Genomic DNA, 25,838 nt, shown 5'->3' on the forward strand with positions numbered 1-25,838 from the left:
TTTAAGATACCAAAGTCAAAATATGCACCGAGTAGAGCTATTGTATTGTACATTTAAAGAGCTGAGGTGATTGTTTGTGATGCTTTCATGAACGCAGACAAAAAAGAGTTTTGTTTTTCTGTGTTTGGAAATGTGGAAGAAATACTAAGCTAGCAGTACTGTCACACTAAACCCAGTTGAAAGTAACGACAGGGCTGCTTGATTATGAAGAAAATATTCATCACAATTCATTTGGTAATATTTGAGATCACGATTTGGACAATCATTAGTTTTTTGGCGCAAAACAAGAACATGTTTGAATATAAAAAATATACATTTGGTCAAAACACTATAATTATGCAGGTTTCTTTTGGACCAAACAAGATTTTTATTAAATAAGCTATTTAAAAAAAAATCCAAATAAATAATTCAATTCAATTTCATTTATTCCAACAAACATGTCAGTTGCATGGTGGCCTTCCTTCTGAAAAGTCAAAGCACGGCGTCGTTATAGGCCACCTGAAGCCGAGACATGCTTGCTTTTGTAGAATGGGGCCAAAGGGCAAAGGTCAGCTGGAGACAATACCAGTTCGACACAAACAACTTGACGTCATCACAACGTCAACCAGCCCACGCATACACAATCATACCTTGCCTGTAGATATCATCATCATCATCATCATCATCATCAACTGCCATTATCGGCATATTTCACCTTTTATGTTACATTTAATTTCACAGTTAACAAATACAAAACGTTGTGGGCCTGGATTTCCCATTTAGTGGTGTTTCTATGCTGTGCCTGTCAGGACATGAGCCCCGCCGGGGTGACGCTGGAGGGGCTCCTGGACATGAGCGAGCAGCAAGTGTGCGAAGTGCTGCAAAAGTTTGGCGCCAACGGCGAGGAATGCGCCCGCCTCAACGCTTCGCTGGCCAGCCTGAGGAGGGCGCACCAGCTCGGTAAGATCCGACCTCCGCCGGACTAGCTTAGCCGCTAGCAGAGTACGCAAAGGCATCGCTAGGCGGTGACGCACGTGGAAAGTGTGGCCGCTCTTTTTCGACGCACAATAAAAGTCAAATGAAATGCAAAACATACTTTGAATGTGAACGTTGAAGAAGTTTTACTGGCAGCTAAGTTCGCCTGTCTTCCTGTGGGCGGGGCCATAAAGTAAGTGATTGACAATTGGCAGACATGCGTTCTTGCTTTCTTTCTTTTTTCAGCCGTCGATTTGTTTCACCCCCCAAAATAAAGACATCGATTCACATAACGGCACTCAAATGTGTTTGAGGCATTTTGAGGAACTCTGATAATGATTTGTTACTTAACAACATACCATAAGATAGAAGGGAAAAGATTGAGCGCTAAATTGATGTGTCGTTTTATGTCACCCACCCCATTTTAAAGTCCCTTTTCTGTATTATGTCCCATTTGACTTTCTAGGACAGAATTGTAGTTTTTTTCCCCAAATCACAATGATTCAAAACAAACCTTCGCACCAACCGTATATTTTCGCTGCTCTCTGTAACAATTTGGCCAAAAATATCTTTACAATGTTTTCTATCTAATCGAATCTTCCAATTAGTAGTTGAACACCTGAGCTATTGACAATGGCTACTCGTGCCAGGCCAATCGTTTTCAGACTGGATCGGGGTTTGAATTTCCCGCCCGAGTCTGTCTGCCGATGTGACGTCAAGTACGCGTTGAGGATGTGAAGTCAGTTTGATTTTTCATCACAAAGTGGCAGTAGCGATTCATCATTGATTTGTTTGCGTTTAGTGGCGTTCTGGCAGATGATTTATTATTTGATTTATTTAACCTTTATTCATCCAGGTCACGCAATTGACAACAGATTCTTCAAACTAAGCAAAATAAAGACGCATGGAATGTGATATATGGCCACAAATGCACCTTCTAGAAAAAATAAAATAATAATAATAAACACCCATGGGCTCTAAGCTGCCAGTTTCTGTCTGGCCGGTCTTCCTTTTGTTGTGTTCATGCAAATGATTTTGATCTGATTTTGTCATTTCCAAATTCAGCTCTTTAGGTACGTCATGAATATTGTGTTCAGGATCTTTATAGGTTTTCTTTTGTCAGTCCAGAGTCAAATTAATTGGGAGAAAAAATTGAGATAAACGATTAATCAACTGATTAATGAAAAAATATATATAACAAATGAAAAAACCCTTTTTTGTCCCTTAATACTTCTTTCTAACCACAAAGAATTCACAGGAAGGCTGCACATTGGCTTGAACGGCGTCAGAGCTCCACCTAGTGGACAACTGCTGCAAGGACATCATTCTGTGACTTCAGCATTTATTTACCGTTTCAGGACAAAAATAAGGATTTAGCGTTCAAAAGGCAACATTTTGGCAAATAAGCATTATTTTTTAAAAGCGCTGACTAATGAATTGCTTGGCCTTTGTTTTGTTTTTTTTTGCAACAAATTGTCCCTTTTGAAAATGTCGTTTTCAAATGATTTACTGCTATTGATTGGCTCAAATGGATTTAATTTCACACAGAGCAGCTTGACTTTTTTGCTTTTCTCCCAGAAGACTTTAAAAAAAAAAATCGATTTTCTGCACAAGGAAGCGACATCATGTCTTAATCATATTCTTATTCTTATTATTTCATCTTTTTGGGAACGTGTCGCAGACATCGCATTCAGATTGAGAGAATATTTGCAAAACAATAATGATTGTTAAATATCTTGAACGCAGCTTGAAGAGGATATGCAAATCGTTTGATTCGGTTTTGAGCAATGTTTTACAAAACGTCACAACTTCCTTGAAATAGTACCGATATATGAATGAAATGTTAGTGAACACTTACGAATGTAAAAGAGCAAAATACCATGACAAAGAATAGAAAAAGAACAATAGACCAAAAAGGGTGACTTTGACATTCATTCACTTTATTAAACGCACAAAAAAAGGCATTTGAAAGGCTTCCAAGTTGTTGTTTAAAAAAAAAAAAAAAAAAGAAGAAGAAAATTCCACAATTGCAGAGGTGGCAAATCCAGGTCCAGAAAGTTAAAGCCCTGCCACAGTTTGGCTTTAGCCTCTTGATTCTAGCTAGCTAGCTAGCTAGCTCCCGAGCAGGTAAACGAACATCACGGTCAGCTAGCTAGGGAATGAGCTAGCACCTACCTGCGCTCCAGGTGGCTCCAGGTGGCTCCAGGTGGCTCCAGGTGGCTCCAGGTGGCTCCAGGTGGCTTCAGGTGGCTTCAGGTGGCGGAGTGCTACCGTCACTTGCTTACGATGTAGGTTGCCGTGGGTTTGCTCCCCCGCCAAGTTTGTATGCGTGCATGTTTGTGTGAATGTGTGCGGGGAAAAAAAAGGCTAGCACCTGAGGCTAAAGCTAAACCGTGGCAGGGGTTTGACTTTGTGGACCAGGATTTGCCACCTGTGGCCTCTTGTCACAATAAGTAGCGGTCTTGAAAGCCTCATTTGAAACCGCAACCTTTGCTAGAAACTGTCATTTATTGACTTGAAACCTCTCGGAACTCTTCTTGGAAATTCAGACTTTTGCTTGAAACCCTAAAGTACAATTTGAAACCTTCAACCTGTTTTCAAATCAGCCTTAATTTGATGAATGACGATTTTGCTCATCTGTTCAGAGCAGAAACGGAGACGGAATTTTCTTTATTCATGTGGCCTGTAAAGAGCAATTTTGTTGCAAAATGGTTTCTTTGCTCTTTTATTATCATTCGTATGAGTTGTTAGGGATGTGATGACTTTTGCACTTTTTCAGCACCCAATTGCCTTGTCAATTTTCTTTTTGATTGTATCCGTAGCATAGGAGAGAAAGAAAGAAAGAATAAAGATGGTGGGTGTTGTGTTTGAATGATGATGATGATTTCAATATTGTAATTGTGCCCCTTCGGGAGCGGAGGTGGTTCGAAGTGCAACGTTGCCGTGACGTTAGCCTTCTAATTGCCAACAATTAGCAGACACACCTGCTTTCCATTTGCCCTTGCCATTTAATTTCCGCCTCCACAACGCTTTCCAAAAGACATTTCAATAAATACGTCCGTTGTGGTTGCATTTATAGAAAATGAGCATTTTAATTAGCAGTAACCTGAAGAAAAAACAACCCCCAAAACATTCGATTTTTTGTTTTTGTACGTCTGAGCCCAATGATGTCCTTCTCCGTTGAGACACCAGGGGGCGACAAAGACCAGCCCTGCAATGCCATTGCAATACCTCAAGATGTTCAGAGGGGGGCAGTAGAGCATCGCTACAATCGTGCGCTTATGTTGGCCACGCACAGACGCTCCAAAGCGTCATTAAACATTCAAGTCGTTCTCATGGACACTTTGTCAGTTTTGGTGTCAACTTGAAATGGTTCACACCAAAACAAAAGAGAAACCCGCCCTCATTCATCTCCGCTGATGGCCTCCCGTTTCTTTTGCCTCAGCACAATCTCTGCACAATCTAATCAGTTGGCTTGAAAGTGACAATGTGTTCAATGTCCAAAATTTGGGCCCCCCCCCTTCCCCAAGATGCAACAAAATGCCTCGTATATTTCCAGTACACTGTCCATCAAATTCAAATCGGGATATGATAGGAAATCCCTTGTACACAACTTAAGTACTCTTTTGCTGGATTCTTTGCGGATGCATCGTTTGGCAGCAGTCGGAGCTTATCGCCGTCACGCCGTCACGCCATCACCAATCTTTTTGAATGCGACCCCACACGTCCTCTTTTGGGCGGTGCGGGAACGAGCCGAGAAACGGAAGCCTCCCACTCCCTCGTTAAAGCCAAGGCACCAGAAGGTCGTTAAACGAATGACTGACCGCCGCCGCTAAAAGTCATTTGGGCTTGGCAGAAAATGGAATCAAAAAAAAAAAAGGCCTAAAGGTCAATGTCCTCCGACTAATCACCGGGTGGACGTACGCCCACTGGACACAACATTAGGAACCATATTGACAGCCAATATGTGGAAAAAATGAGATATGACGATGATAAAAATGCATGGAACAATGAAAGAGACTTTTTTTTTTTTTTGAAAGACTTCCCAGTTGTCTTAATATGTTTCGAAAGCAGAATTGGAGTCAATAAAGGCCTCGCTCCTAAAGTAAGAGTGTAATACAGGACTGTAGCAACTGCATAGCAACTGACAACATCATCATGAGGTGCATAGTAATTGAGTAAGACTAGAAAAGCCAAGAGTGGCAAGATACACGATCCAGAAAAGACGCGACTCAAATCAAACATTCTCGTCATGTGGGAGGTCTCAGCACACGGGAACATCATACGACCAGAGACATAGTAACCGTATAAGCAACAAAGTCACAGCCCTCCACATACAATCAAGTCTTTTGGAGCCAAATGCTGAACCTAACAGGACGGCCGCCATTTTGGTTTACTTTGTCATTTGTGGCCGTTTTTCGTCTTTTCATCAAGACCAGATTTGAACAAACTCCTTCGAGCAAATTTATTCGATCGTCTTCAAATTTCATCTAAAGATGAAAGTTACTGAAAACTCTTCAGAAAAGAAAACGGCTGGCGCTTTTTAGGGTCTAAACTCATGAAACTTTGCAGCTGACCTGACTCAATCAATAAGATCAATATTTGACAATTTTTAATAAATGCCAATTTCAATATTTTTTAAAATCTTTTAAAAATTTTATCCATCTAAGCATTTGAATGACGCATTCCCATTTGTATGTTGAAAAGTCTTTTGTAGCCAGATGTTAAACCGAACAGGAAGTCGGCCATTTTGATTTTATCTTGGCATTTTTGCCCTTTTCCAGAGGTCGTATTTGAATGAATCTTCATGAAACCCCTAAATTGCGCAAAAGCATTTCGACTTTGGCTGTTTTGTCTTTGGTCCCCCAACGTGGTCAGGATTGCGAAGACCCCTCATAGCTGCTCACAACTCCCGTTCTGTTTTGTTTTGCCGGCCATTTCAAGTCAGGATGCAGGTTTTGCAAAATGACACGGCATAACGTGTTGCACGTTTGTTTGCGTTTGGGAAACACAATCAAGTTGTCGTCTGCCTCCGCACAGCGTTTGGCTCCTTTTTTCTTTTCCTTTCATCCGCTCAAAGGAAGAATGCGAGCATTTCCAAGGCCGAGGATTACAGATTATGTCCGTGTGAGATGTTGCCCCCTGCAGTCTCCATGACTCATAGTGGCGGTGGTGGTGGGATGGGTGGGTGGGGGTGGGGGCTTGCTTATATAAAACGTGTGGGTTACAATCCGTCCGGATTAGACACGGCCTAAGAGGACGAGAAAGCGAGGACGGGCTTTGCGGCGGGCTGGCGCGATGGCTGCAGGACGGAAACTAATGGAATTCTCCGCTCTTGGGAACGCGCTCCGCCGGCCGCAAACACGATGACTCATAGGTTTACCAGGCAGCTGCCACACGCGCACGCGCACGCGCACACGCACGCGCGCCCTTGGTGGATGATTAGAAGTTATCCTCCATTATTTGCTGAAAAAGTCAGCCGAGTTACTTCCTGTCTGTTTTCAGGAATGGCTTCCTTTTTTCTTTTTCTTTTTTTTTTGTGGGTCTGCTCATTAAAGCCACACCCACCAAATTGGGAATTCGTTTGTGGAGGTTTTTTTTTTTTTTTTATCATTTCCTTGATTTTTTCCCTGGATTTTTAAGAATTGATATTCTATAGTTAATCAAAATCGAATCAAACTGAACTCTTGTGTATCAAAATTGAATGGATTGAGGAATTTAGAATTGATAGTCAGCCCTAATAATGCATATATTTGTGGAGACGAAGTTGTATTTTACAATTTAAAAAATGTGCAGAATTTCACAATTACTTCATGTTAAAGATTTGAGCTGTCACCAACATTTTAAAAGTGCAATGATGCCATCTAGTGGCAGACAAATGAGCTCGACACAAATCAATATCACACTCGTTTTTTTTCAGTACATCTTTTAAATTTTAACTCAATTTGATGAATTATTTTGAAATTATTGTATCAATGACTAGAAGATGCACACATATTTCTATTAGTTTAACATTTTTTTCCACTTTATGAAAACACAGAAAAAATTATTGTGCATTTAGAACAGATATAAAATTTAAAAGTTAACTATTAAAATCATGGAATTAATTATGATTCCAAATTTTAATCGCCCCTAATTACGGGAATGTCAAGCAAAAAATGAAAGCGGTGGGACGAATATATGCCATAGGAATTCAGGTGTTTGACGTAACGTAAGGTGTTCCGCAGGGCTCCATTCTGAGGCCTCTACTTGTTTCTTCGTCTTAATGACGTCATCCAGATGCGAATACTTGCAAGATGGCCTTGCAATACTTTTTGGAAGCGCTTTTGATTATTGAGGCACATCTGCATGTTAGCCCAGTAACAAAGTGGCGGTATAAAAAAAAAAGAGAAGACATTTAAATGTCAGTTTGCCATCCAGTTGCCAGGCAACCAATGGGAGGCACGACCGGTCCCAAGCCGACAAAAACCTGGAAAAAAAGAGCGTGACATTTCTTGCACAACATTTCTGCTGTCACACGTTTACTTTCAACAACCTCCTCTCAACTTTTTTTGCTCTCTCTCGTATTCCTCAATTGAGTTGAAAAGCTTGCTAATTGGAGACGAGTCATTCATACATCACCAAGCGGAAATGTGACGCAGGTTCGAGACGCGCGGCTGTTTAATCATCTTTCTATTTTCTGGAGAAATCTCGATTCTTGCCGGCGGCCCGTTTAGGCGGCCGCCTATTTGGATGTGAAATCAATCCTGCATTCATTGTCCGACCTTCGCCACGACATTCTGCTGCTTTCACTTTGCAACGCCACATTTGGTGCGGACAGACAGGAAGTGGATTCGTGGTGGGAAAAAAAGAAAGGCAAACAGAGTTAGAACGTAACATGAATACACCTGACCGCTAACCAATGCTGGCTAACTTACTAGCTTGTAGCCATACGTACTAGCGAGTAAGTTGTTAATAATCAGTAATTGTGTTTCAAGTTGTTTTTGGTCAAAAAGGTGAGAGAACATTTGATGTGAAATAGTTTGATATCTGAAAGGTTCAATATAATCTGCTGACAAAACTTGGATAAAATGATTGCCCTGACCAAAACTAGATTAAAACGTTGACACTTTTTGTTGACAAAAACTAGCCAAATGAAATTGTTTTTTCTTGTACTAAAATAAAAACTAAATTGCTCGAATTATAGCCGACTAAAAATGGACTCAATAAAAACGGCATGAGGTGGACTAACTGAAAAAAACTAACAAGCGTGATTGAAACGCGACTAAGACTGAGACTAAATTTAAAAATGATGGCTCAAATCAACACTACTTTGAAGTGGACAGATATTGGCATGCTAGCAGGGGATGCTAAGTCAAGTTAGCATCCATCTTAAGATGGAGTGCGGCTAATGTCACTTTTGACTTGAGCGGCAAACAACATTTTTGTTTGCGGGCAAATTCCAATCCCAGAATAAACGTGTCGCGTTCATTGATGTGACTAAATGACGTACAACCACAACCCGCCCCAAGTCCCGCCCCCAAGCCCCGCCCCCAAGCCCCGCCCCCTTGGAATGTGTAAAAGCTGTGGGCTTCTTTGTCATCCCAAGCTCACAAACTCCAGTGGGACCTTTTATACGTTGGTTTAAAAAAAAAAAGTTTTTATTTTTATCTTTGTTGGAGTTCAGTTGATGCTGCCGGTGTTGATTTTGTGTTTGAAGTTAGCGTTTGATGCTCGTCGCTCCTCCGAGACGTCGCAAAGCAAAAAATAATCACGCACGCACGCACGCACGCACTGGGAGGTCCAAAACGTCCCCAGTTGACGAACGTGAGCATCCGCGGGCAAGATGGCGGCGCTGCCAGGAGTTTGTCTTCCTTCAACTCAAGTAATTAGACGGAGGCCAATAACTTTTTGTTTTTCAGGGCCAATACCGATTATTAGTCATCAAGGAGGCCATTAAGCGATATTTGGAGCCCATATTTATATATATATATATATATTTCACTGAAAGGGAAAATATTGGCATCACTGAAAAGTGAAAAACTCAAACAAGCTCCCTATTGTGTTAAGTTTTCCAAAATGTAATTCATTTCAAAGAGAATCGGAAGTTGTAGAAAGTTTGGAGTGTCAACAGCATCTTGAACCAGACCAGGGGTGGCAAAGGTCCGGCCCGCGGAGGGGGTTTAATCCGGCCCACGAGACAATTTGGTAAAGTCAAAAAATAATGAAGTGGGACCAATTAATCAGCTGGCCGCAATCAAATCGTAGAAATGTGTAAGTTGACAGGAAGTCCTCAGATGAGCGATGCCAAATTGCCCACGCAATCGTCCTGAATGTCGTTATTTTACGCACAATTTAGAGTTACGGTTTGAAAAAAAAAAAGAAGTAAATCATAGACTGACATAAACGTGTTAAATACGACACAAATTCAATTACTGCTAACACAAATACACGTGACAAGGATTAACGTCCTTATGACTTCCTTAACTGCGCCACGCAATGCATTGTGGGAACAACATATGCAAAACAGGTAACTCAAATGGGCAAAGTGTTGCCGCGTTTCATTTGCATTCGTGTTATTTTTTGGAACAACACGATTGCAGTTGAGCTCGCTAATTATGGCCGGCCCACAAATAGCCAAAGTCGGCGGATAATTGACGGCAATTGTTTTCAAGTTATGGAGCATTATTTTAGCGATCCCGCCCACTTGCTGACATCTTTTTCTCCAAGCGGCTAATATGAGTTTGACACCCCTGAACTCGACTAAGTGCAATTTCTGCAGTAATTGCGTGGGAATGCTGAAAGCTGAACGCTTATGAAGTCCATTAAAAGATCAATGATGTGAAAATGACAAAGTATTCATTGTAGTAAACATAAAAAAATATTAATTTCTGGGCGAATTTTTGAAGCAAGTTGAAATTGATATGGAAAAGTGTCATCTGAAAGTAGCCTCCATTCGTTTGGATGGAAAAATGCAAGGAATGATATCCAATAGAAAAATAAGTCAGTCAATAGCGCCACCTAGGCATGCAGTACACGCCGTTCATTTGGATGGAAAAGTGGAACTATGCTAGTCAGTTGCTATACATTTAAATCACTTAGCATAATTACCATGGCTATATTTGCAATGTACAGTCGGCGGTGGGATTGGAACCCGCGACCTCCTGGTTACAGGTCGAGGCCGTTGAGCAAACGCGAGGGAAGACAGCTGGTCATGATGGTCGCTCGTATGCGTGGAAAGTGAAAAAGGGTCCCGTTGGAAATCAAGGAGGGAAAGTTGATCTTGAAGGTCCAATTGTGCAAATGCTGGACGTGAGAAAGCAAGTGGCATATTTTCTTTATCCTCTATGAAGAATGATTCAAATGAGCGCATACTAGTGAGGAGTTGTGAGCGTCCTTCTGTCCGTCCGTTTGTCTGGATGTACGATAAGTGCCGCGGCCGGGCTGGCCTTGACGTTTTCTTCTTCTTCTTCTTCTTTGATTTCCTGGCGAAGAGCAACTTGAGGAGGAGAAGTTGCAGGGCAACGCAGGTAAAGTATGTTTGCCGCTCGTGTGCTTGTGCTGCCGGCTCCATCCTGATCATCCATTGGCCCGCCGTCACGCCCGCCGTCACGCCCAGCATGCGTGCTCATCAAAACCACGCTTGAAAACCACAAAAGGAGTGGCGCGGCGCTTTTTGAAAGCTGGCGATGACAAACCGTTTTTGGACTGCTGCTCACCATTTGACGTTTTTGGACTTTTTTTAGACAATTTGCGTATTCTCACGCCAATTGTGTGCTGTATACAGAGATGGGAAGAGTACTGACATTCTCTACTTGAGTAAAAGTACAATTACTTGAAGAAGGTGAAGCGACGACGTCGTATGAGTTTGCTTTTGTCCTTCTTGATCAAGCGCAGCGTTTCTTCATATTTGCTTCTCCCAAAAAGATTTCGGTTTGCTCGTCAAGCCCAAACCTACCTTTGACCTTTTGGTCCGCCGTTGCGTTGTGACGACCAACGTACGCGTGACGTCACATCCGGTCCAAATGTGACGCGCATCCGATCTTGTCAGCGTTTATTTGCAAAACCTGCCAAAATGAGCATTTTGTCCTTTTTTCGATACGCTTCAAAATCCAAGCGTCCAAACATGCGAATTTCTAGCGTTTGCATTCAGTTTTTTCCCCCGAAAATTATTTTTGCAAATTCTAATCCATAACTGGGTGGATGGAAAGCGGCAGTTTTTTCTTCCAGGTCAATCATTTTACAGTCATCGTTTTCATGCATTTTCAAAACGGAAAAACAACAACCGTGTTTTTATCAAGTAAAAAGTACAGATACTCGGATGAAAGTAAAAAAAATCAATACTCGGGAAAGTACTGAAAAAAAACCTACTCAATTAAAGTTACAAAGTACTTGTACTTAGTTACTTCCCATCTCTGAACGTATACACAATTTGCAGCATTTTGCTGCTGTATATTAGGGCTGGGTATCGATTCTAATTTCCTCAATCGATTCGATTTCGATTCACAAGAGTCCCATTCAATTTTCCCAATTGGATTCACTTCAATCTGATATCAATTCATTCTGGAACATCAATTCTTCTTCAATATCAAGGACATGATAAAAACGCCACAAATATTCAATTCCAACATAACTTTGAACACGTGTTATCTCCCAAGTGTTACACAAATATTGAAATCATATGAATTATTACTTAAATTAGTTATAATAATTTATAATCTAAAGAAAATAATTAAAAAAACGTTTAGATACGTTTTCGGGACCATATTTAAAATACCAAATGTTAATAATTTTGGATTCTGAATGGTCTAAAAGTGCAATAAGTCTCTTTTAAAAAAAAAAATTCTGCCTTTAAAGTTCTATTTTCTTAAGAATTTATGGGAAAAACACAGAATAAAATAATCGATTCATGTTTTTATGAATCCATATCGACATTGAAAAGGAAAATCGGTTCCATATGGAGTATTCCATTTTTATGCTTAGTTTTTTTCTGTATATCGTTTTGATTCCGCTTACCAAATGGGAACGCAACATTTGTCAGTTTGCTACAATTACGAGTAGACACTATTTGACTGGTGGACAGTATTTTGCCCTTTTTTTTTGGGGTTTCAAAAACAAAACAAACCCATCTCATTGTTCTCATTCTGCATCGCCCAAAAAGTATGTAAGATGAGGTGTGCTGGTGTCGCCCACAGGCAGCCAAGCCAAGCAGGATTGGTCCATCCAGTGGCCCACGTCTGATTCAGGCAAGGAGAACACGCCCGTGTGCCAGCCGGAGGCCAGCCAGTGGATCCGTTTCCAATTGGCCCAAAGTCCCAAAGTCCAGTCCAAGTCCAAGCAGCACACGTGCCGCAGCCCCCAGGCGCCCACGCCGCCGCCGCTGTACGCAGAGCGGCTGACGGTGGACGGAGCGCCGCCGCCGCTGCCGCTGCCGCTGCCGCTGCCGCTGCCCGCCTCGGACTGCGGCCACCGCTCGCTGCCGCCCTCGCCCCGCCAGAGGCACTTGGCCCACGCGCCCCCCCGGACGCCGCTGGTGTTCAACACCATGACGCCGCCGGGCACGCCGCCCGTCAGGCGCAGGAACAAAGTCAAGGCCGGGGGCACGCCGCCGCCCCCCAGCCGCAAGCTCATTCACCTCCTGCCGGGCTTCACCGCGCTGCACCGCAGCAAGTCGCACGAGTTCCAGCTGGGAAACCGACTGGACGACACGCACACGCCAAAGTAAGTGAGCGGCGCTTCGAACTTGGCTCCGAGACATTCGCCGGCCGACCATTACAATCAGCTCGTTATTAATGCTCTTAAAAAAAACTCGACTAAATGAAAGTGAAAATGTCAAATTTAGTCTTTGGCAATGAATTGAATGCACGATTTGAAGTCGATTCATTTCCCCGCAATAAAGACGTTGGAAAGTGTGACGTCATCTCGCAGCAGCCAATCGAAAAGCACCTTCAGATGACAATTTGGCAGGCTTGACCTTTGACTCCAACGGCTCGGCCTGTCAAATGCCAAAGGATAAGAAATGCTTTACTTGTCTTATTGTGTTTTTGAAATATTGCGCACAAGTAATACACTTTTTTTTTTTAAACTACAACTAATACGGAAACTAAAAGTAAGAATTTTTGAACTAACTCAAACTGAAAACGAATTAAAGTAACACCATTTAACAAACAAAAGTCCAAACCACATCAAAAGTCACTGAAATGAAAATTCCCAAACTCCAATAACCCTTTGGAGGTAACGCCCACTCCCAAAGAGGCCCCGCCCCCATACTTGACAAGGACTGTGTTAGTTACAGTCATTTGATTGTATTTCTCGTCTCTTCTATTGTTGTCGACAGCATTTTTGTTGTGTGCACAATTGAACTGCTCAACACAATTTTGGCCGATCGTCGGTCTCCGAAGTTCGCAGCGCCACCTTTTAGCAATCGGCCGTGCGCGCGCGCTAGCCTTCCCGCGGAGTCCAATCAGTGGATAAACAAAGAAGGAGGCTGCAGATAAGATAAGGCGGCCCCGCCGAGAAGCGTCTCCGGGCCGGTTTTGCGTCCGCTGCGAGCGCTGATCACATTTGAGGAGGCGGCCACTGCCGGCTAATCAGGAAGCAGAGGCCGGCGCGCTGCTTCCGCCGAGGTCGGCTAATGCCATTTGCGGCCGTCAGGGTTCGAGTCGTGCATTTGATGACGGGCAAGGGCGAGAGCACCAGAGGATGGATTAGCGCTCCCCGCCCGAGAGCCGAAGCTCCCAAGACCCCCGGGGGAGCCCAGCGGCTCTCTTCTCATCCGGCGAGCGGCGTGCCGACGTTTTCGCCAGCAGCGCCATCAACGTGCGTTTCCGCTTTCTGACGTCCTCCGGGGACTTGATGAGGCGGCTTCATTTGGACAAAAGTAGCGTTTGGCCACCTTCTGGTGTAGGGATAGACCAATAATAATGATAATTTTGGACCAATATCGGTAGTGGCCTTTTTTCAAAATCCGACGGCCGATAAAAGCCATTTGAATCTCAGGAAACGATTAAGAGATGATCTTGGGTTTGACATTAAAACTGAAGAATGTATTTATTTTTTTTAGAATTTTTTTTTAATCAAATTGTTCAATAAGCATGAACACTTTAAGACATTACAACAAAGTGAAGATCATACAAAGAGGAAAAAAAAAAGTTTAGCAGGATTCTGACTTTATTCTCAGAATTCTCACTTTAGATTAAAGTTAGAATTATACTTTATTAATATTATTATTTTATTTTATTCATTTTTTTGTTCTCACTTTAAAGTCAGAATTCTGATTTTGTTTATATTATTACTATTATTATTTTATTCAATTTTTTTTTGACTTTATTCTCATTTTAAAGTCAGAATTCAGACTTCGGAGTGAGAATCCTGCCAAACTTTTTTTCTCTCTCTCTCTCTCTCTTCGCTCGCCCTAATCTTCTTCTGTAAAATCTTTTTTTTTTTTTTTCCCCCTTTTTAGTTTTATTTGTTTTCCAGAAAATGAATCTGGGCTTGAAATATGGGCTCGCGGCCTCCTTGACTACTAATAATCGGTTTCCGTCTCCGCCCCGAAAACAACATATCGGTCGATGGCTATTCTTGCTGTCAAGGAAATTTATGGAGGAGCTCGACTTGGGCAAAAGTAGTGCTTTGCCAGCTTTTGTTTCCCACGCCACCCGAGTGACGGTAGCGCTGCGCCACGCCACGTTGGAAGCGAGCCGTCAACGCCGTTGTCAGGCACGAGCGCACGGGGACAAGGCTCCGCCTCCTGTCCAGGCGCCAGCGTGCATATTCATGAGCTGGGCCGTAATGAGAGAAGACGTCCGCTCTGGTTTTCCGAGAATGTGTGTCGGGGTCGCAGGGTAATCCCCGATTATTGTGTCCCGGCCAATTAAGGAGTGAGGAGAGCTTATTAAAGAGCTGCAGGTGCTGCTTTCTGCTCGATCCAATGCTAATTAGCCGCCAGCTAACATCAATCTCAATGTATAGAAAATTGTGTGAATGCTGAAGCATTTTTTAATTCTCCGCACTTTTTTGCTGTGTAAAAACTCCCAAATGATTTCAAAATGTCTTATCTTTCAATTGTCTGGATGAGCACGTGCCGTCCAATCTTAGCTTCCTCTTTTTAGCGTTCACACGCCATTTCTGCAGAAATTTCACGTCGACGTCTAAAAGCAGCACTTGACAAGATGGTGGCGTTTCCGTTTGTCCTGTTTGTGAAGACGGCGCGCTCGCTCGGACGGACGGCTCTTGGACGGACGGCTCTTGGACGGACGGCTGACGGACGGCTCTTGGACGTTCATGTTGCCAACGAGCTTTTTGTCCGTCCCGGTCCTCCTCCCGTCTTGTCCCGTCCCGTCCCGCTGGCCTTCTCACTTTTGAAACGTCTTGATGTCAAGACGTGAGCACGCCTCACTTTTTCTTGGGCTTGTTGTTGTTGTTGTTGTTGTTGTCAATGAGGTGTCGCGGTCGCTTGGCAACTGTGCAAAGCCATTTGCAAGTGCTGCCACCGCCGTTGCCGTGGTTACCTGCACTTTTGCAATAAGCTTTCTCTTTGCCAAACTGTTGAAGCCACGCAGCGTCTTCTTCAACCCTGATGGGGTGGGCCAACGGCGGCGGCGACGGCGGCGAACCCCCTCTCCGCCACGCGATGTACACCTCGGAAAAACGCCAATGGCGGAAATGTCCCGGCAGCAACCAAACGCAAACTGTTGAAGTCGTGCACCCGCCTGACATATTAATGGTGCAGCCTCAACGAAAACTCAAAATGTCCAAAAAGTCCAGAAGCATACTTTTATTTATGTGCTCATGCATCTACAAAGTATCTAACATCCGTCCATCTGTCCATCCATCCATCCATCTATCCATCTATCGGTCCATCCGTCCATCAGTTCGCCTGTTCATCATCTGTCCATCCATTCATCCATCCCACCATCCACCCGTCCACCCATCCATCAGTCCATCTGTCCATCCATCCGTCCATCCATCCATCTATCCGTCCACCCATCCATCAGTCCATCCGTCCATCCATCCATCTATCTGTCCACCCATCTGTCCATCCATCCGTCCGTCCGTCCGTCCATCCATCCATCCATCCATCCATCTATCCATCCATCTATCCGTCCACCCATCCACGAGTCCATCCGTCCATCATCCATCCGTCCATCATCCATCCGTCCGTCCATCCCATTCATCTGCGCACACGGCAGATGGAAATTGCGATTTGCATGGGGGTGTGCAGGTTGTCGATTTTGGGTTCCAACGCTTCCTAACAGTTGACGTTTCCCAACACTCGTTTTTAACGCATTTGCTTCAAGATCCACGTTTGGCGCACCTTCTCATTCACACTAGCTTCTGAAATTGCGCAACTTCACACCCACAAACCCGAACCAAGCAACATTTATCAACCCCTCGTTATCCGTCCGTTTATCGCTCATACCCAAGTCATGGTTGTGAATATATACGAGTGTTTAGGGGAGGCGGACGGACGGATTTTACGAGCCTGATGAGCCGGGAGGGGTGGTGGTGGTTGGGGGGCGGGGGGCGTGGGGGGTGCGGTTGGGGGTAGACAGACATAACCGGCCTGGCCACCAATCAACAGGAAATGACTAAGCAGTCACACGCAGCCCTTTTCCTCCCCAGGGAAGAACTTGATTGGCTTCCGATTGGGAAACGTGACGACATCCACACCATTTTTGAGGGTGTGGAAAAGATCAAAGTATCATAAAGCAAAAATCATACCAAACTGCTCAGTCTTGTAACCGTGTCAGAAAAATAAAGGACGAGTCTCATTTTCATGCGAAGCGGCATCCGAAAAATGAAAGAAACGACATTTTTAGCAACAACAATTTCAAGATCGTTTCTAAATGAACATAATGTATAGCATTTCCAAGATTTGGGGATGTCTGTGGGCCCAAGGCGACCGTTGCCGTGGTGACGGCACACGGTTACATCGCTTATATGAGATTGACTTGATGAGATGAGCAGCGGCACGGCAGCGGCGGGCGAGTCAATTAAAACACTTTGATTGAAGTCGGACAATTTATCCGTCGCAAAATTGGATGAAATCCTCATTAAGATGATCAACGACTTCTAATAATAAACGATGGCTGCATAATGTATGGCAACAATATCATCATTGCGAGAAGTGACAAAAGCGTCTTGAAAAATGAAAGGACTCGCGTGGCCCCGCCCCCCACTCGTGCCAGCAGGTGTTGGGAGTACGTCTGGTTTGCAGCCTACAATCTGCAAGTCGGCGCCTCCCGGAGGCTGAATGAACTCGGGATCCACTCGGAAAGAATCCCAAGACGGGGAGTCCTCTCGCCTCCTTTTCATGTCTGCGCCACATCCGAGGAGGCGGAGGACCGAAAGGCTTTCATCGCCTAAGTGGCCTCATCGGAACAGCTGACAAAGGCAGGAGCGCTAACCGCTAACCCGCGGGCCGCCGCTTCCTCGCTTTAATTGCGTGACTCACTCAGCTGACACTTTTTTTTCCTTAATGATGAATGAAGTGACTCTGGCTGTGCTCATACCTCCTCGCACTTTCTTTCTTTTTTCTGTTTCAAACAGCCGCACGTTTGCTCCTGATGTGATTGGTCAACTCAAATGAACCTTTACGCCGCTCTACTTCATTGCGATAGCTGACGTCCGCTGTGACGCGGCCCTTAACAATATCCACCGTCTGAGCGAGTCGCAGCGGTCGTTCGAGAGTCACAAGTGAGCGTTGGCAAGTCATAAACGGGCGCGAGGCGCGCTGGATGTTGGGTGAATCCAAATTGAGTTACGGAGCATATTATTGCGTCACGGTGGACGGTTGCGAACCAAAAAAGGAGTCACAGTTAGCGAGTCGCAAAGGAGTCGCAAAGGAGTCGCAAAGGAGTCGCAAAGGAGTCGCAATGTTTCCTAAACGATTGTGATTGTGATTTTGAGGCCGTCCTCTTTGGGCACGCGGTTCCGACTGTGTGTGAATGAAGCGGCTGACGGTGTTGGCTTCTGTGGTGTTTTTTGTGCTTCCCCTCAGAGCCAAGAAGAAGAGCAAGCCCTTGAACCTTAAGATCCACAGCAGCGTGGGCAGCTGCGAGAACTTGCCCACCTTCCTACCCAGCCAGCGTTCGCCCCTGCACACCGAGCGCTCCCTCCGATCCTTCTTCTTCCCCTCCTTCGTGCCCTCCACGCCGCCAGTGCACGCCGAAACGCCCTCTGCAAGTGAGACCTTTTACACGCACTCGTCTTCCATCTTTATTTATCCCGCCAAGAGAGAGAAAACAAAGTTGGATTTGACCTTTTTCTATTCTCGCCAATACAATCGTTACGTTTTAACAAATTCAGAGGCTTTGACCAAAAATCGACTTCATTCAAATTTTTCATTGAAATGTATTAAAAAGCATTTTTTCCCCCTGATTACTGTTTATTAATCAGTAATTGGTGCTTATTTTGTACTTTGTATTCGTTTAGTGATTAAGAAACGGGTATTGATGTTTTACTATGTTAGCCGTTGTTTTCCAAAGTAAAGACACGTTTGCAAATGTCTTATTTTGATGAAAGGGTTACACTTTATAAAGACCTTAGAACTTTTGTAAAGTGGCAAATTGATGACTTTTTTTCCTCGGAATATTGCCCCCGCCCTAAAAAAACCAACATTTATACGTGGCGCTAAGACGGCGTCGTAAATTTCAGATTCTTCCAAGCGGATTTTTCTTGTCGGTCCTTTTGTGTCTCCGCAGCCCATAATGGCGCTCATCTCCATAATCCATCTCGGCGTTCCGGGGAAAGACGTTAAGCGCGGCCCTGGCTGCAAATTGCCAGCGGTGAACAATGAGGCCGACGAGTCGCCGCGCGGCAGGAGCCGAGGCGCTGCCGCTTGCGCGCGGCTAATGCCTTCTCCGGGAATGCGGCGCAAAGCATTAGACTGCGCCGGAGAGGGCGACGCGGCGGGGAACAAACAGAACAAAAAAGGAATAAACGGGGGAATAATGGAGCCCGTGTCAAAGGAAGGCGAAAGGCTGACGTATCGCTACCGATTTAGCACCGGCAGACGAAAACAAAAGCCGGCATTGGTGGCGTGAGGCCGCCGGCGACTCATTGTCGTGCCGGGACGTCCGACTGCGACGCTTTTGTCATCTGGCTCGCTGTCAACGCAAACCGTTTCTTGCCGATGCGAGTCCCAATTTGTCCAAAGCCACCTTTAGCTGCTTTGTGTCACAATTTCGAGGAGGCGAGTCGCGAAATCAGTTGCAGCCAATCAAAGTCCTTGAAAATCAAACGCAAACTTTTCTTACTCGTGTTTTTGTCAAAATAGAGCGCAGCGATTAGCAACCTCGTTGAAACGGAGCCAATTCAAAGAATGGGATTTCATTTTTAGTTTCTTTCTGTTGCCAAACATTTTCGGGAAAACCCGAAAGACAATTTTGCCTCGGATGAACCTAACGTCCATCAAAGACCGTTTTCAGCTGTCCTCGATCAAGCTAGCAAATATGTTGTCACAAACACCAAAGACAATCTGGTGTGACATTTCAAAGCTAATCTGTCTTGGTTGAACCTGCGGTCATCGAGCCGCCGACGTGTGTGAGCCGAGCTCACACCTGCAGCCTCACAAAGGCCCAGCGCGTCTGCCGCCAATTTCATGTCAGCAATTGTGTTTGGGGGTCTCGGGCAAAACAGATGGCGGCCGCCCCGGCCTCCAAATATGGCTTATTTTACGTAGTGATGGCAAAATGAAGCTTCAGGATCCATTTGCAGTACTTTCTTACTCCTCTAGATGGTGCTGTTGGTTTAAAGATGCAGTAAAGGCTAGCGCAATGGAAATGCATGACATTTCTACTGCATCTTTAAACCAAGAGCGCCATCTAGAGGAGTGAAAAAAAATATTGCAAATGGTTGATAAAGTTTCATTTGACCTTCACTAGTTATTGGCCTCCTTGACTACTAATAATAAGTACTAGTACAGTTTTGTGTGGGGAAAAAAGGGACTGCTGAGAGTAGAAGTATCAATTCAATCCCTTTAAAAAAACAAAAAGATACGAAAGTAAAGCATAGTTTTTACTGCAATACTCGACTTCAAAACAGAATCCAAAAGACATGAAAAGTCAAGACTGGAATTTCCAACTCCTCCAAACAAAAACAATAAAAAAAAAAATTAAAATAAAATATATATATATATATTTTTTTTTAGGAAAACATCACATTTGAGGTGAATGAACGACATGTAGGCTATTTCTGATGATTGTTAAACTGCACCTGAACAGGAAACTTGGTTACTTGCACGCACGCACGCACGCACGCACGCACGCACGCACGCCGAGTGAGTGTGGGATGTGTTGGGCCGCGATATAAATGGCCCAACGTCCTTCTCAGCAAACTGATTCTATGCGGGGTGACGTCAGCCACTCCAAAGCGCCAACCCGCCCGCCTAAACGACCGCCCGCCCGTCGGCCGCCTTGCGTCACGCGTCTCCTAGCGACCGACTGGGGGGTCCCATTGAGACTCAGCGCGTTGAAATTGGCTCGGAGGACGTGCTAAATTTAAATGCGGGGCAAAATCAAGTGGCTTCGCGCCGACAGCGAACACGAGCAAGGAAACGAGATCCATCCAGACCCAATCGATCGAGCCAATTCATGTTAGGAAGATAATCATCTCTTTGAGGAGTTTGTCTTGAAAACGAGCCAAATTGCCATTGACAGACATGTTGGTGACATTTGTTGATGGAGGCAACTCAAAATGGCTGCCGTGTGGTGGCGGCGATGGCAAGTGTGCCGTTTACGCTGGGTTTGCCTCTTCGAGGCGCCGTTGGTGCGCGCTCATGCCGGCCTTCCGACGGCAGCCCGCATCACGCACGCACGCACGCACGCACGCACGCACGCACGCACGCACGCACGCACGCACGCACGCACGCATACTTCTGCCTCGCATGGCGTGCTTTTGTCCGCCCACGCCTTTTTCACACGCTCGGCAATGCCCGGCCAGCATTTGGCACGATTTGTTGATTGAAACAGGAGTCAAAAAGTCAGGCCAGGTACATACATACTTGTACTTATATGGTTGTGAGGACATCTCATTGACCTAATGACCTTACCTTGACCTTAACCATCACAATGGATTGCCTAAGCCGAACCCTTGACCTGACCCCAACCAAAATCCAATTCAAACCTAAACTCTCAAACCAAGTCTTGAGTTGTGAGGACCGGCCAAAATGTCCTCACTTTCCAAAAATGTGTTGGTTAAAAACCAGGGGTGTCAAAATGAGTGCCTTCATTTTGAGTTCATTTCAAGCTGCTTAAATGCAAAAAACTCATTTTTGAAAGGCGCGTTTAACTCTTTGACTGCCAAAAACGTTAAATAACGTTTCGTAAAATCCTATGGAGGAGTGCCAAAGACGTTAAAAGACGTTTTTTTTTCAAAACCGGTGAAACTAACCATTTTCTATTGTTGATTACTCAAAAACGGAAAAAGGTAGAAACAAACTTTTTTTTTTCTGATGGAAGATGAGAGTCCAATCTTGTTTTGGCAGTATGTGTGTTTCCATAGTCCAAACACATAATTTTCTGTGGACCTTGAAAGATCAGTCAAAATGCTTAAAATCGGCTGGCACCCACAGCATCCCTTTTCTGAAAACGTCTGGCAGTCAAAGAGTTAATGAGCGCCCCAAATTGGAAAGCCTGTAATGGGGGGTTTCCAGTTGCAACGCAGCACACGTTCACGCCAAAATGTGGCAGTCATAATAATTATGCATATATTTGTGGAGACTGCCGTCAAATTGTATTTTTAAATTGTGCAGATTTTCACAAGTGACTTCATGTTAAAGATGAGATCGCTCTTAAGATGAAAAGAAAAATGCACTAAGCTGTCACCAATCACTTACAAATGCAATGATGCCATCTAGTGGCAGAAAAATGACCAACACAAATCAATATCACACTTGTTTTTTTTTTTACAGTACAGTTTTAAGCACTTTGCTTTATATTGTACATTTTGATAGAACAGATCTAAGATTTGCGATTAATCGTGAGTTAAGTCATGTGATTAATTAGGATTAAAAATGTGAATGGCCAGACACCCCCGATTCAAAACTCATTTTGGTCCTCACAATGTCGAATGTCAAAATACACACACACAGACACACACTTGGACTCTTTTTGGCTGGATTTTGGCCCTTCCTGACCAATCCTATTTTATAAACCGATAAAGGTCCGAGTTAGTGCTCCACTGCGGCATTTGACTCAAACTTTATTTTTTGAAGTGTTTTTAAATAACAAGGTGTTCTTTTCTTTTCTATGAAATATAGAAACACCTCAATTTGTTTGTTTGCTTGAAATGGATTTCAATTCATTTCATTGTTTCATCTTGGAATGGCTCAAGCTTCCAAGTGGAGGCAGTTGCGTCGTCAAAGCCGCGCACACACGCGCACACACGCGCACGCACACACGCGCACACACGCACACACACACGCGCACACACGCGGCCGGCAAGCAGCTGAGTGGCGTCCAATGGCGTGCCCGCCTTGCTCTGGATTGAGTTATCATCTTGATTGAGTGTAATTGAGACGCGCATCGGAGCGCCGGGAGAGGATGGCAGCCCCCCGGGGGCCGCGGGAACAGGAAGAGGGGGCGGCCTTCCAATATGGAGCCATGAGATGAGATTAACTGTCAGCAAGTCACGGCGGCGGCCTGCGCTTTGACGAGGAGCAGCCGTCCTTTGGGCTCATTATGGCCATCATTAAAAAAGCAAATCGATATCGTTGCAAGCAGATCAATTGGGATGGTCGGCTGGTCGGATGGTCGGATGGTCGGATGGTCCGATAGTCCCGGGTCGCAGAATGGCAAAGTCAATGGGACGAATGTTGCCAAAATCGTCATCGCCGTGACTTTGATCAATATGAGGGCTTGAACTCAGCATTCCCACGCTGAATGTTCTCGTGTTTTGGATTCTCTCAACTGCCGCGTCGTACTTTCCATGTTCGCCGTTCACATTTCAACTTGCTTCGAAAATTTCCCGCCGTATGTAGCGTCTGATTGCACACGAATTACGCCATTACGTTTGCCATCATTCATTTTCAGTTGGGACAAACGTTGAACTTTGTCGAACTTTCCCTTCCATCATCATCATCATCATCATCATCAGCAGCAGGCGTCCGTTGCTACTCGGTGGCACAGTTGGTCAAATGCATCGTCCAGCAACCAGGAAGTCGTCATTTCATCATTTCCTCATTTATGACTCAATTCAGTTGATAAGCACTCCGCATGCGTTGAGCTTTTCAGCATTGCCAGGCAATTTCAGCAGAAATCAACCATTTCGTTGCTTCATCAATGAATGGGATCAAAGCGCGTTTTATTTTGCGTCCTCTTTCAGATTGACGGTGCAGACAAAGCATCAACGTTAAACCAGAATCTGTTTGAAAAAAAAGAAGGGCAAAATGGCGATCGACGTTTTCCAACGGGAAAGCAAACTTTTTGATTTGGATTCAAGCCAAAAGACGATCGTTGCCTGCTTTCATGGACGACTGCAGCAATCGGACAATATTTCCTCTCCACAAACTCTTTCTTTCCGCACGATTTACATCCATTGAAGTTAAATGACGCCAGCGGGTGATGAAAAATACGGATGGATCCATTTGGCGTGATCTTTTTTCAATCTTCTTCTCGCAATGCTTCATGGACGTCCGTCTCTGAATGTTGCTTTCGTGTCCCCTCGGCAGACACGCTGTCAGTGCCTCGCTGGTCCCCGCAGATCCCCCGACGAGATCTGGGAAACTCCATCAAACACAGGTAAGCGTGTTGCGCAACTTTGCCCGAGATTTTTGTGGTGGGGGGGTCAGGGACAGCAAGGCGTCCCCTGCTGCGGACCGAAATGGACATTTAGAAATGACAACCTCCTTTTTCTTGTGAAGAATGTCAATAATTGAAGATTCACAACAAACCAGCTCAAATGCAAATTCCTCCCCCAGTGCTGTTTTGAGCTCATTCTGCTCTCCAAGCACCAGCCCCTCCCAACCTGAGAAAACGAGCGGGTGCTCACTCTATGACATCATTAGGTGCGGGCCCCCCTCCCCCCCGCATGGCCTCGGCGGACTCAACGCACGCCCACTTTTTGCAATTCTTTTCATGTTCTGATTTAACAAAAAAATCTGCACATTTTCCGGTTCATCCCATGAAAATGTTGTTCATTTTCCACATTTCACATTTGAACTTAAAGGTAGCAGAAAGTTTATTGGGCATTTTCACCTGCTGTAAAAAAAAAAAGAAATGTGAGCTCTTGATCAGCGTCAACGTGGAAAGGTCGCTCAGACTGAGAGGCGGCGCTCCCAAATGTCACCAGCGCCGTTTTTCCCGTCCGCAACGCACACGCCGTCATCTTCCTCCTCCTCTTCCTCGTCCTCATCTTCTTCTTCTTCTTCTTCTTGCGGTGCAGATTTTCCACCAAGTACTGGATGTCGCAGACCTGCACGGTGTGTGGGAAGGGAATGCTGTTCGGACTCAAATGTAAAAACTGCAAGTACGTCGCCACGCGCTGCCGCACTTCACCTTCGCCGATTGGTCTTGTTCTACACGACGTGCATTTGTCAAACATTTGCTTTACTTGAACTCTTAAATGACAAAACATGATCATTTGCAACATTTATTTGGAAAAACGAGGGGGGAAAATATAGTGGAACTTCATTTTAGTTTTGAATCTATTTGAGAAATTCAAAAGGAATTATACCAAATCCGGCCTTAATACGAATCAAATTCGAATTCATCTGCTCCAGATCCAGAAACCCAAAGAATATATTGGGTTGGGTTTTGGGTTGAGTTTGGTTTGCGTTATGGCAGACGTAACAAATAACGGCTCTTCAATCGGACGGCAAAGGTCACAGCAACCGTTTTGTATCAATCGGCTGCCTTTCGTACAACCGATTTCTGAAAATATCCGCTTTTCAACGACGGCAGCCCACATTTCACACGGAGTACTTTTGCCACTAAACTGTTCTGCGTACGTATCGTGTGTTTCTACGCACGTGTGTTCTTTCGCGGCCTCCGCTTTGGTGGCGTCAACGTTGCATCTTGCGTCCGTTGCGGTATCGGATTGTCATAATCGAGTGCAATCATGTGCGCGCGCATTTAGGCTGAAGTGCCACAACAAATGCACCAAAGAAGCCCCGCCCTGCCATCTTCTCATCATCCAGCGAGGAGGCCGAGAATCCTTCAAAGGTAAAAGAAAAACTTTTCATCCACTTGCCTTTGAAAAATGCCTTCTAAATGTAACATTTCGTTGTCATTTTCAATCGTCTACCCAACATTAAACCTCCAAAAATATGTTCTCATTTAGTGGCTTGTTTTTTATGTAACTGTAAAAAAAAGAAAAAAGTTTGTGGATGCTGCAGGTCATGTATTTTTCTACATTTCACTTTTTCGCATCATTTTCAGGCAACTCGCACACATTTTATTGTCCAAGCCAAAAGTTTGAATCACCTGCTTTGTGATTTTTGTTAATAGAAAAAAATAGAAATAAATAAAAATAGAAAAAAAAATTCTTCCGAAACCAAAAACATATTTGCCTTTTTTGCTGATTCTTTTTGATTAGATCCAAAACAAGGAAAAGAGTTCCAACGTTTGAAAGAACATGTTTTTAATATTTGTATCCGTGTTATTCTTGTCCGGATACGGAACGGAAGTTGAAATGTTGTTTTTCTTGTCATTTGAAAGCAAAAGCTGCCGTTGCACTTTTTGTGCGTCAACGCCAGCTTTTCCGTACGGGGCCAGCGTTTTGGGAAGCGGCAGGTTAGCGTGGATGCTAAGCTAAGCCCGCTCCACTTTTGTGTCGACAAATTCCAACTCATTCACTTTTGGTCCTCTCACAAAAAAAACGGCTCCAATTTGTCCGCCTTGTGCAAATGCTTCGCGACGTCAATCCTTTGAAAGAACTTTTTTCTCTTTCTCTCCCTTTGCCGA

At 44.4% G+C, this 25,838-nt stretch overlaps 1 protein-coding gene across 4 annotated transcripts in view; it reads left to right on the forward strand.

The window, feature by feature from the left end:
* ksr2 (kinase suppressor of ras 2) overlaps positions 1–25,838 on the forward strand; it is a 52,348-nt gene that overhangs the window by 6,741 nt on the left and 19,769 nt on the right. For 2 of the 4 annotated variants that reach the window (XM_077561269.1, XM_077561271.1), the window contains exons 3-9: positions 789–939; positions 10,428–10,463; positions 12,129–12,654; positions 17,936–18,120; positions 23,606–23,675; positions 24,319–24,402; positions 25,012–25,097. In XM_077561269.1, coding sequence (XP_077417395.1) covers positions 789–939; positions 10,428–10,463; positions 12,129–12,654; positions 17,936–18,120; positions 23,606–23,675; positions 24,319–24,402; positions 25,012–25,097 — 1,138 coding nt within the window. The remainder of the gene's footprint in view (positions 1–788; positions 940–10,427; positions 10,464–12,128; positions 12,655–17,935; positions 18,121–23,605; positions 23,676–24,318; positions 24,403–25,011; positions 25,098–25,838) is intronic. The other 2 variants (XM_077561270.1, XM_077561272.1) reach the window with 1 other exon arrangement.

The sequence above is a fragment of the Vanacampus margaritifer genome, chromosome 3, assembly GCF_051991255.1.
Source record: "Vanacampus margaritifer isolate UIUO_Vmar chromosome 3, RoL_Vmar_1.0, whole genome shotgun sequence".
NCBI lineage: Eukaryota > Metazoa > Chordata > Actinopteri > Syngnathiformes > Syngnathidae > Vanacampus > Vanacampus margaritifer.